Source organism: Zosterops lateralis (assembly GCF_965231275.1).
Source record: "Zosterops lateralis genome assembly, chromosome: 3".
Classification (NCBI taxonomy): Eukaryota; Metazoa; Chordata; class Aves; order Passeriformes; family Zosteropidae; genus Zosterops; species Zosterops lateralis.
In genome coordinates, this window is record NC_139764.1 from 73,973,756 (window position 1) to 73,986,313 (window position 12,558).

General features: G+C 37.5%; 1 protein-coding gene across 1 annotated transcript in view; it reads left to right on the forward strand.

Annotated features, from left to right (window-relative positions):
• Nucleotides 1-345: 345 nt before the first annotated feature.
• MMS22L (MMS22 like, DNA repair protein) overlaps nucleotides 346-12,558 on the forward strand; it is an 88,973-nt gene continuing 76,760 nt past the window's right edge. Inside the window, exons 1-7 of the mRNA XM_083858456.1 lie at nucleotides 346-429; nucleotides 1,500-1,687; nucleotides 3,763-3,888; nucleotides 7,060-7,112; nucleotides 9,912-9,999; nucleotides 10,096-10,273; nucleotides 11,384-11,477. Of these exons, the coding sequence (XP_083714582.1) occupies nucleotides 1,509-1,687; nucleotides 3,763-3,888; nucleotides 7,060-7,112; nucleotides 9,912-9,999; nucleotides 10,096-10,273; nucleotides 11,384-11,477 (718 nt within the window). The 5' untranslated portion in view covers nucleotides 346-429; nucleotides 1,500-1,508. The remainder of the gene's footprint in view (nucleotides 430-1,499; nucleotides 1,688-3,762; nucleotides 3,889-7,059; nucleotides 7,113-9,911; nucleotides 10,000-10,095; nucleotides 10,274-11,383; nucleotides 11,478-12,558) is intronic.

Here is a 12,558-nt window from a genome sequence, read left to right on the forward strand (position 1 = left end):
GGTGCTCCGCTCCGGTGGGCGGGGAGGGGACGGGAAGGGGAGGAGCGGCGGGAGCGGGGCCGGGCCGGGAGGGAGGCGGGCCCAGAGGGGAAGCGCGGCCGGGGAGGAGCGGCCGGCGGCCAATGGGCGCCTTGGCGCCTGCGCAGTGCGAGGGCGGCGGCGGCGCGCGGGCCGTACGGAAAGGGCCCGGGCGCGGGAGGGGAGCGGCGGCCCGGGCGGCGGGCAGGGACACACCGGGGACACACCGGGGACACACAGGGACCGCCCGGGGCTGGCCCGCCGGGGAAGCGCCCCCCGGGCAGAGGGCGGCGGTGCGGGGCCCAGGCGTTTCCCGTGCGGGCCGTGTTTAGGGCCTCCCCCCGCTTTGCAGCTCCTACCCGCGGATTGCAGCTGCCTGGAAAGTTCTGCCTGGAGGACACGGAGCTTGAGGTGCTTAAAGTACTTTTCCGTTGCATCAGGGATGTGGTAGGCGAGTAGAGAACGGATGGGAGTTATGGCCGGGAAGAGCTGCCCTGTTCTGTAACTTCCCCCAGGATTTCCTATCGCGTGGGGCGATTTCGATACCCCGAACTGAACAGGCTATCCTTAGGAGCTGTTGTGGGTGGGAGCATTCCCTTCAGCTGTGCCAACACCCGTGCAGAGCGTCCTGCTGTAAACTGGAGCACAGGAGTCATTCTTTCCCTGCTTGCCCAGGCGCCTGCTCCGCAGGGATGTGAATGGATGTGAGAAAGTAGAACAGAAACTGTTTTCTTCTCTTTTCTCCCTTGAGCTTTTTAAAATTAAGCCTCTAATACCAACTTCTAGCCATGCTGTATACTAGTTTCTGCAAGAACCATATCAAAATCTATCAGCAAAGAAGTTGAAAACTTTAGCGTTTTAGTTATATTGTTTGTATATTATTATTATAGGATTCTCCAAATCCTGTTGCCTCTGCTCTTTCAGTATATTGTATCAAATATGAATACACTAATATTAACTGTACAGTGAACTTCTTTTGGACATAGTAATCCATATGGTTTTGTTTCTCTTTTTTCAGATTCCTAGGTAGTTAGATTTTTTTAAAATATTGAGAGCTTGTAATACATGATGTACTTCCACAGCATGGCTACTCTGGTTGTAAATGGAGTGTTGCTGGAAGTAGCTTTGTAATGCATTTCTACCTCATCTTATAACCTACTGCTAGTCTAACCTCATCGTTAATTAATTTAGAGAGCTAAACCAGAAGAAAATGTTTGGGGCTTTTTTTAAAATCACTGATATACCTTCCCTAACAGTGTCTGCTCAATGAGGACAATGTGGTTGCACAAAGTGGCAGAATTGCATGACAGGGCATGTGACCATGACTGCCCTTCTTGGTGCTGTCTCAGCTTTTACTTCAGCGTTACAGGTGGTCAGATCTGTGTCCTCACTTGAGCTGAAGGATGACGAGTTGTAACAATGAGAAATTTATTTGCGGAAATGCTATGAGTATTTTTGTATTTATTTATTTTCTGGACCAGGTGAAAACAATGGAGGATGACTTTGGGGCTTCCTCCACATCCCCATTTCTCACGGAAAGCTTGGAGCTGGCGATGGAAGTGGAGAATGAGAGCTCAAGGCCGTCTTGCTTTTCTTGTGCTTTTGGCAGCCAAAATGGAGGGAGAAGGTTCTTTGCAGAGTCTTATTTAGCAAGTGGGTCTCTTAAGAGGTATGAAAGTTCTTTGAATTACAAATATAAAAGCCTTCCAAGATGTTCTTTCCACTCATGTTTGGTGCCTTTGAATGCTGACAGGTTTCCAAATCAGTTTGTTCTTCAGCTCTTCTGATCCTGAAATCAACTTGGTGACACCAAAGTGGGAAGGGCTGTTGTGTTCATAAACAGCTTTGAATGGTGCTCTAGATGCAGTTCTTAACTTTCTGAAGTTACTTATAAGATACTTTAATGATCATTTACAAGCCTCTTAAGATAATTCAAAACTGGCCTGTTGGGGACTAGCATCTGAGATCACTTAACTTTCTGAGGAGGCTTCAGCACTGCTTTTCCCAGTCATGTGCTCTATTAAATGCTGACCATTTTTCTCTCTTTACCACTCTGCCTGGCTTCCCCAGATTCCTGGGGCTGGCCCTAGTAGCTTTAAAACCATTTTTCTCAAAGCTTCACCCTTGCATGCATTCTGGTTTAAGGTTCTGAAGTCATAGGCACAGCAAATAATTATTTTCTGTGAGATTTTGAAAAGTCACATTGGTTTAGTTGTTTTCTGCCTTATTGTCTGTCATTCACCTTAGTTTTCTGTGCTGTTTGCTCATCTTACAGGGGTTGTCTTGATTTTCCTACAAAAGCCTAATCTGTCTGTCTGTCTGTCCTTCTGCCAGGCTTTGTATCTTGTGTTGTTACCTTTTTTTCCACAGAGTTTTCCCTAAAGGCCTAAGGGGGGTTCCACTGCACCTCCCCCTTTCTCTGCCTTATTTATCATATATTGTAGTTGCATCAGAGCACATTCATTCAAATTTATGTCAAGGAAATGGCTGAGGGATCCTGTATCTGTATGAATATATTGGTAGTGGATTCCACACTGGCAAAGAAACATTGCACCTGAAATTGTTTCTGTCAGTAAAACTCACTGAGGAGCTTGTATGTAGACAGATTTCCCAGTCACTATAGTTGTGATAGCACTGTTCTTCTACTGTGTATTTATGTTTTACCTCGATTGCAAAGTCCTAGAAAAGCCTCCAGGACTCTTCTGTTGTTGCTTGGAACTGGAGTAGCTGGATTTAATTGCTGGAGGCTTCAAAACAGTCCAGTGTTCATGAAGTTACCAAGTGAACTAAGGTGTTATGGGAGGTTGAGACAATTATTCAGCAGATTCTCTTTTTACCTCTGAGAATGAAATTGGAAATAGTGCATAGCTCAGGCAGAATATGAATTTTGTGTGTAATGTAATGGAAACTATGTGCTTGCCCAGTATATATTTTTAATTTTTAAAATAAAAGTATTTTTTACATATGAGAGAACTGAGTTTCGTCTTTGTGGGATTATTTTAAGAAAGGCGATGGGAAAATTCTGAAATCATTTACTGTGCTTTTTGCTGTTTGCTGTAATTTTTTAAAATTCATGTTAATTAAATATTTTTTATTTGCACAATCATAATGTTTTAACAATACAGGTGTCTGATTTTCTCCACTTTGAGTAAAAGGTAATTCTGAAATTATTTAATTATTTTTAGAAAGAGGAAAGAATAATTATGGCCTAATGTTAGCTTAAGTTATAATGACAAGGTCTCATTTTGACCTTTATCTCTTCATCTGCCTAAAAGTGTGCTTTTAGCAGTGTGTTCAGTATAAATATTATTAAATGCATGTAGATGAACAAATGTATATTCTAGCATTAGTTACTAGGTATATAGTGTGCCTTTAGACAGATCCCAAGCATACAGAGCAGTGTGTTATCTTACCTAGAGCCTCTTCTCTTCACAGTCTGTATGTTATGTCTCAGCCCCTTTGTAAGCATGAAGATACTTCAAGTGGGTAACCTGTTAATTTTTGTTTCCAAAATACACTGTGACCTGTGACTATATCCTGTTTTTATGCTTTTGAAGCTAGGAGTTGTCATATTTTATATAGATCATATTGCTCCAAAAGGTACAACTGTCTTTGAGACATCTGTCATGTACATGTTGCTGATAGATTCAGAAAGTATTGGTGGTACATATGCCAGCTGTAAATATTGTACTCCATGGATTTTTTACTGGAAAATGTATAAATATTGTTGGCTCTATTTTGCAGGGTTTTGCTGAAACTAGATCCTTATCCAAATGACTACGAAGAAAATACAGTGGAATTGTTTGGCTTTCAGTGGGTTACTGAAATGGCATTAGTTGAATCCTGTGGATTTCTCTTTGGATTACTTAGGTACGATAACATTGTATTTTGTAATTAATCCACATCTGTAATTATACATACTGTAAGGGTATAACAAACTTTTCACATTTTCAAAAGTAACATCATAAAAGACTATGGGCTGTGCAATGCATCTAAAAAAGATTAATGCTGTCTGTTTAATGCTCCAGTAAGTGATGGATAAGACACAGATGGAATTGCAGGAAGAAGTGCATTGTGTCACGGATTCTTAATATTATGTGACTTATTATTAAGTTTCTGAGTAGTGTGATGCATATCTGAGGCATCACCAGATAAAAATAAAATTAAGTATAGTTATTGCAACAGAGTGTTGGGGTTAATTTAGAAGGCTCTAGCTTCAGAATGATATGAATAGACGATGTAAGATTTCCTTGAATGAGATTGTGCTACCCATATAATTGAAGTTGTCTTTTGAAGATTTTTAGTCTTTTTTTGTGCATAAAGGAAAGTAGAGGTTAAAAATCAAATACTATAAATGCCGGATGCAGTGCTTTCTTCAATTGTTTGGATTAGGATAGCTTCAGCAATCTCTTCAGATACAGTTACTCAGTGTTTGACTAATTCAATGTAGATGCTTAATCTGGTCAATGCAAATACACAGATCACTGATAATCCTCTTTGCTACTGATAATCCTCAGGATGTACAGTACATGCAGAGAGAGTGGATGGGAGAGGAGCTTTTGTATGATTTCACAAATGTATGTGATGTATTCCATCATTGCTTTCATTACAGTGGATTCTTCCATCCCTTTATGGTATGACCAAGGGCATGATGTGCAGCATGATTGATAGGGTTTGGCTTATTGGAACATGGTGACATAGATGACTGGAAGTGTATTAAAACCAATATTATTTAGCTTTGCTTGTTTGTTGCAAGCTTTGACTTCACTGTGTTTTTAAAAAAAACACCAAAGAGATAAAGGGGGAGATAGGAGTATAATTAAGTAAAAAGTTCCAGTGTTTAGTCTGATTTTTTTTTTTTAACTGTTCATGAGTATAAAATCACTGGGCAGTGACACAGGAATGTTGAACTAAATGGCTATTTTTTTAAGTTGTTTTTTTTTTCCTGTAATGTAAATTGCTCTGTAATTGTAATAGTGATGAACATAAGACATAATGTATTTTATTGTTGTTTTTAAGTTATTTGAGCTGTACATCCTTAAAACCTACTGACCTGGTATGAATAATGGATTTCTGCTAACTCTTGGCTGGATGGTTGGTTGCTAAGTTGTCTTTTGGTCTGACAAGCCCCTCTGCAAAGGGGAATGTCTCTGCGAAAACATTCAGTTCTTTTCTTCAGTCATAAAATGGAACACTTTCATTTATAGACCAGTTGACAACTGAAAGTTGAAAAACTCCTTTTTCCACTGTGGAAATTGAATATGTTAAGTAAAAGTTACAATAGGTTTTGAGGATAGGGTGGCTGTAAATAGTTAAATTTATGCAGTACAGTTAATATCTATGTTTAAATACATTTACAGAAAGCTAGTCTCTTTTAATGTCTGAGATTATACTTAATATTATAATTAAAATTATTTACATTTTTAATATTATAATAGTATACTGCAGAACTGCAAGTTAGAATAGTAATTGCATAGTAAAAATTCTTATTTATGGGTTTTCATGTGATAGAAGTGTGATTCTAAGTGAATGAGGCTATGTAACCATTTAAGTGGGTATATTAAGATAATATATCTTTGATAAATAAACAGAAGTACCAATTTAACTGGTGGAATGTGTATTTGCTAATCAAATGATTTAATGATTAACAGCCATGAGGATCAATCCTTGAGGTACAAATGCAAATTGAAATGAAAATGGTATATTTATATAATAGTATTTTTGTTTCTTGTGTCCAGTTTGTCCTTTAATTTTATCAGCACACTGTATTCTGTCTTTGTTAATTCACCAGAGAGTCTTTTTCTTTTTTTTTTTTCTGTGTGGCTCCTTCCTGGTACCTTCCTTCTCTAAACTCCAGTCTCAACAGCCCTGTTTTATAAAGCCCTCCTTCTTCAGACTTCCTTACTTTTTATATGGTTGAAATCCTTGAAAAATCCAGGCAGAAATTCAACTTTGATTTCAAAACAAACAAAAATCTCTACAACCCATCTAAATGATGGAAGGGTATCTGACATGGCTTTATCCAAGAAAGCAAGAAAGAGCTAAGGGAGGTCATTTTACTGTGTGTTTGCACTTTAATATGCAAGTTACAACCTGTAGTTTTGTGTCTTTTAGATGCTTCCTAGTTTTCAGGGTTTTTTTCATGATAACATTTATTTTGTGTTAGATCCAAGTAGCCTGTTTTAGAATCCTTCAGTAGTTATTGCTTTGACTGTATAAGAAATGAGGCAGGGAGCTCCCTCCTCAATTTATGCAGCATTTTCCTTCAAAAGTCTGTCTGATACAGTTGTGCTTTTCATATATTCAGTTTAGTACTGCTTTATCTCTGTGGAGATTCTACTGTAAGACCACTTGCAAATAACAGTTGTTACAGAATATGGCCGAATATTTACCTGGGTTACAGCTTTTTTAAAAATATTCATTTGCAGTGGTACTTAGGTTCTTTAAAAATGTTCTCTTTCCTCTTCAAAGCTGAACTGAGCTTTAGCTTTTCTAAAGACACCTCCTTTTACTCTACTGTATTTTTTGCTGGTTGTACTTTGTGCTGGAGTTAAGGAGCTGACACCCTAAGCAGGAAGCAGGAGAAGCAGCTGACAGGATGTACTAATTCACAAGTGGATTAATTTAGCATGTATTGAGTGTATGCCATGAGGGCTAACTTTTAGGTTTATTCTGTGGTCAAATATAAAGAGGACTTAGGCTTGTGGAAAGGTCACTTGCAGGGAATGAATGGCTTTTGGGGTTCTTTGTATTGTTTTTTGCCTTCCCCAATGTTTAGCCAATTGTAGGGGTTTTTTTGTTACTGTGTTTAATGATTTATAAACATGCAAAAAATCTATTCAATGTCATCCCTTCACACTTGGATATGTCCATTGCCTTCCACTAAAACTCCTTTCTAAGTTGCATTTCCATAAGCTTTTTCAGAACTACAAAGCAAGAAACACCTCTTACCTTTCTCTGTTCTATTTTGAGCTTACTAAAGTGGAGTTAAAGAACTTTTACCTATATAAATACCATAAATCTTTGTATTCCTTTAATTAGGCAACAGATACACAGACTGGAAAACCTAGTACAAATGGGTTCATCTGATTTTGGTAAGTTTTACAAATTTAATTTGACATTGGTATAGGCAACTGACTACCTTTCATTAAAGAAGTAAATTCTCACAGATCACACTTGTGCTTTGACTCTTGACCAAGGGATCTTGGAGTGTGCCTCAGAAAAGCATATAAGCACCATAAAAGTGCAGTAAGGGTAGAAATATAGGCAGCCAGTGAGGTAAGATAGTAGGAAAATAATGGAAATGTTGGGAGTCAGTTTGGAAACAGATTTGCCTGTGTAGTAGATGCACAGGGCAATCCTTACTGACCTCAGTGGGGCATTTTGCATTAATTTGACTTAAGGTGTCACCCCTAGAGCAGAACTTGGCAAAACTATTAACTTTTAATTAAAATCAGAAAATTTCATCAAACATCCCAACAATTATTTTAGTTACAAAGGTAATGGTTTGGAAATTTTTTTTAGACATAAGCCAGTGTTCCATTGGCTTATGTCTAAACGAGTTAGTTATATTTACTTAGTTTAGGGTTATTTACAAACTTAATTTGTCTTTGCAGTAGGATCGATGAAACAGGATCACTACAAAATGCTTTGTTTCAATTAAATACTGAGGCATGAGAAGCAGCATGTTTCTGAAGGATTATTGCAGCCTTGGGCTTATTCTAAGTTGAAGGCTGAATTACTTAGCAAGTTGAGAAGTTCAGTAATTACTCAGAAATAAACTGTCTATAGTGTCTTCTCATTACACATAACATGCTAGTGTTCTATGAGTGAATATTTTTTGCACATTACTATTATTTTTTTTATACTGTCATGTTCTGCCATTTAAATCATTGATGTGGATTTATAATCAAGCTTCTTACATATGCAGTTATTGATAGTACCTAGAAAATCTGTTTTTTTTACGTAAATGGAAATAGCCCATTTAAAATTAGATTCAAACGTTTATATTGTAGCTGGACATCAAGAAACTGTTCTGTAGTTGTTTTTTCTTTTTCACTTAAATTTAAGTAGGTGCTTGGTTGTCTTCTCTTCTTTGTATCCTGTTCTTCCACTTGTTAATTAAGCTAGTAAAAAGAACTTGAATTTTGTGCTTTGCACCAGGCTTTCTGAATCAGACCAAGTCACTGATTCAGCTGTGACTCAGTTCCCCCTTTATAGAAGTGGGCTAGTAGTAGAAGGGTGTCCAGAGGATTGAAGCATTTAAAATGGTCAGGCAGGGTGATGTTGGTTACCATTGGTATCTTAAATAAATGTGCTGTCACCACTGTTTAAAACCCAGTTAAGAGTTTTGGCTCGGTAAATATATGTTGTACTGTGTGATATAGATATCAATACTGTACATTAAATTTGTGTCCTATCAGTCTTGAGCTTTAGAGACTTTGTACTGAGAACTGTGCAGTGTAGAAGGCATGTAAAAATACTGTAATATAAAATTTTTCTTAAACAGAACTTCTGTGAATTTAGGATACTGTATTTTTATTGCTAGAAATCAGCAGTAATAGCTGTAATAAATTACTTTAAGAGAATCAATTCACTCTGTTCTGAACTTGTGGTTCATTACTATGGCAGATGCTATGGCTTCTGGTGTGGTGCAGGTTGGCTGTACACTGGAATATTCTGGTGCTTGTACCAGGTGATTTGCTTTGTCCACTGAGTGTTGTTGCTCAGAACAACATGTTGAGATAGGCTTGTATGTGCAAAGCTTTACTTTTGGGGTCTGTAACAAATGACATATATGAACTTCCAGGTTAACTGGAAGAGATGGGGGAAAACAAAAGGGAGAGTGAGAGCAAGATTGAAAAAAGGGAAGACTCCTCTGTGGTCAGCTGGGGAGAGGAGCAAGGAGAACTGTCTTTCCTTGGCTGTGCAGTCCAGTGTAGTAGGTGACCAAGAGTTTTTGCCATGCACCTCCTCTAGCTTGATGCACTTTTGTTTGGCCCTGCTCAAGGTCCTCATTTGATGCTTGCATTGAAGATGCTCTGAATAATCAGCACATGTTCTAATCCGGTACACGTGTTGCAGGCTGACTGCTTGCTAAGCTTTTGTGTGTATATATATTATTGGGCAGTAGTTATTTGGTATTTAAATGACTGTATTTTGTTTGTTATGCACTAAGTTTCATCTTTTGCTAATATAAGCTGAAAGCTACAAGGCAAGGTGTAGGAATAAATATGGAGTGATTCTCACACAGTGGCAATAACTTCCAGGGAATCTCTGCTCTAAGGGGGGTGTTTGAGCTTGCAGGTACAAGGTGAGGATGGTAACACCCTGAGAGCAACAGCTTAGAGAACAAAGGAAAGGAGATATATAGCCAGAATAACTGCCTGAGAGAGGATACAGAGCTGCAAGTGGAAGGACAGATTGTGAATGGATGGCTCTTGGCATTATACAGCTGAAAGTTCTGTGAAACAGTGATGCTTCCAAGGAAAAGTTACAAAGTGCATTTACAAATAGGTTCACCTGTTTAAGTCTGTCAAGAGAAAAGGGTGCTAATAAATTGTTTTACACTGACAGTGTCTTGGAAGCAGTCAAGGAAGCAGGGCAGTAGGGCTGAATGATTTCTTCTAGCACTGAGTGCTTACTCTCACATTTCCTGAGGGTCTTCTTTTCCATCTGTATCTGGATATGCACCTGAGATGGCAAGATAAAAAAAATGTATCCCTCTGGCAAGATGACATTTAGAAGTGGGTGTTTATCATCAGTCTCCTCCCAACTTGTTCTCAGAGGATGTCTTTCCAGTGGTCTGGTTTAATTACTGTGTAGAATGCAAATGTTAAACAAGTCATGGTGTAGTCACATCTACTTTAAGCTGTTTATCTCTTTTACTTCAGGTCAAGCTTCACACTTGCACTCTGAAGCAGAGAGCATCAGGCATCAATGTCTTAAGTTTCTGCATTATGTGAAAGTTTTCATCTTCAGGTGAGATTTACACACATTTTACTAAATTGGTTACAGAGCTTTGTGTAGCTGCTACTTACCTGTTTACTGACTGTGTGCATTTTTCTGTACATTCAGGTATCTGGAACCTCCTAAGGGGGAAAATGATGGAATGCTGCATCCTTATGAAGAACTAGAAGCTCAGTTACCGTCAGTGTTGGTGGAAGAGCTTCATGCATTGACTGTGCATGTTGGTCACCTTTGTGAACTTCCTAGTAATGTTCTGGCAGCATTTACTATTCAAAATCAGGCAAAGGTTGGTGTCTTTTTATAATTTGAATTTTTTATGTGGCATTATGTATTCAACTTGAAAAATTTTGGCTTAATATAAGTTCGTCTTTTTTGTTTTTGTTTTTTTCTTAAGTGCCATCCTGTACAACTAATGAGGTCTGGATTTTCTGTTATTGTTTTATCTATTTTCGTTCTATAGCTTTAGAATTCTTCTTGTAATATATAAATGATAATACCAATTACAGGTAGGTAAGTAGGCTTGAATTAGTATCGCTTGTTTAAAAAATTCCTTAGTGTTTGTGTGCAGTATTGTTTAAAATTTCTGAGCATCCCATAGGAAGGGCATTTCTTTAAAAATACATTCCAAAATCTGACTCAGAATGGAAAAAAATCTTTTATACAAAGAAAAGTGCAGATGTGGAAGGAGATGCAGCAGCATTAAATACTAGTGAAATATACAGCATTAGGATTTGTGCATACACATAGCTAATGCCTTCAAATCTTTTGTAATGACAGAAAAGGAATTTCAGGCTTATGTTGTATAAACTGGTATCTGGAGAGGAATGATCCACTGAGAAGCAGAATTCTGAATCTTTGTTTAGCTTGTCAATAGTGGTTGAGCTGATGAAAACCACTAATTTCGAGTAAACTTTAGGGAGGCAATACTAAAATTTTGGAGTTATTTAAAGAGCTCACTTTAGAAGTTTTTGTGTTACGTAATACTTCTCTGTAAAGAAAAGGTTAACTAAGGGTGTTGTAATTTGTCAAGCTTGAATCAAAACTTCATAAATAGTCTCTTACAGACAGATTTGTAATGAAACTTCTTATTTCTTTTTTTTTTTTTTTTTTTTCTTTAATCGAACGGCATGTTTGTTTGTTACATTGTATTTGATCATATATTCTATGCAGGCCATCTTAGAATGTCAAGTCCAACCGTTACTCCAGCACCTCCACATTTTCTACTAAACCATGTCCCCAAATGCCACATCCACATGTTTTTGAACACTTCCAGGAATAGTGATTCCACCACTTAAACTGACTGGCTTGTTCCAAAACCTGACAACTCTGTCTTAGCACGGTATCCAGAATTCACTAAAGAAATGCTAAATATAAATTAATATATTTCTAATCACAGGTCCTTCCTCCATCATGGCACTTACTACATCTCCATTTGGATATTAACTGGCTGGTATTAGAAATTCTTCATGTACTAGGTGAAAAACTTAAAAGTAAGTATGCAGACCTTTTTCTTGAACTTTTCTTTTACATATGACTTAGCTAATTTTCTCATTTTGATTTGTCTAGAATCAAAACTACTTTTGGTAGTTTTTAAGCATACCTGTGTTTTATAGGATGAACTCAGATGTGGTAAAGGTGGCTTCTTGGTGAACCATTGTGTGGCTCAAATTAAATAAAATTGTATTCAGAATTTGTTCTGAAAGATCAGAGTTCATACTCAACTGATGCAATGTGCTAAATATTTAATAACAATGCATTTCTTGACTCAGAAATAAAAATGCATTTACAGGTATCCAGAATGCATAACAATGAATGGCAATACAATGAAAACAATGTAGGAAAAGTGTCCAGGGATGGACCAGAGCAAGGATTCTCGAAGGAGAGAATCTGTATTGTTAACCATGTGCAACACTAAGAAAATATTGGGCAAAAGAAGAAGCTTCAATCAGGAGATCTTATAAAAGTACAGAAAGAAAAGGGCAAGGCAATATCTTTTTTAAAAAAATTATAAGGCTTTAAAAGGGCAAAAAGTAAGTTGATAAGAGTAAGCTGTTCATAGAAGTTAGATTAAAAAGGTCATAGAATGCAATTGAAAAACTCAATTTCAGAGTAGTTCAGTTTGCTTGAAGAATTGTTAAAATACAGAAGAGAACTTTATTTGCTTTGTGAGGCTTCTTTCTATTTTCCATGTCCATTCTATCAAAATAAATCATAAAAGTGTGTTTTCTTCTATAATCAATGTGTCACTGCAACCATACTTCCCCTCACGCCACCTGATTATAAGTTGTTAATATAAATTCCATATAGGAATTGCAACAGTTGAAGAAATGTTGAGGTATAGAAAGAATGCACTATATGTTTACCCCAGTAACTGATGTTGAATCTGAACTCTTGGATTCACTTTTGCCTGCTCCAAGTGCTGTCACAACACAGCCTTGCTGCCATTAACATGTTTTCTCTGTTTCTGCATTACTGTATAGTGTGTGGGTTGGGTTTTTTGTTCCATAATTCTAAGTTTCTTTTATGATCTATTGTGGGATAGCCTGTTTGTCTTTTTAAGAGCATTTTGAA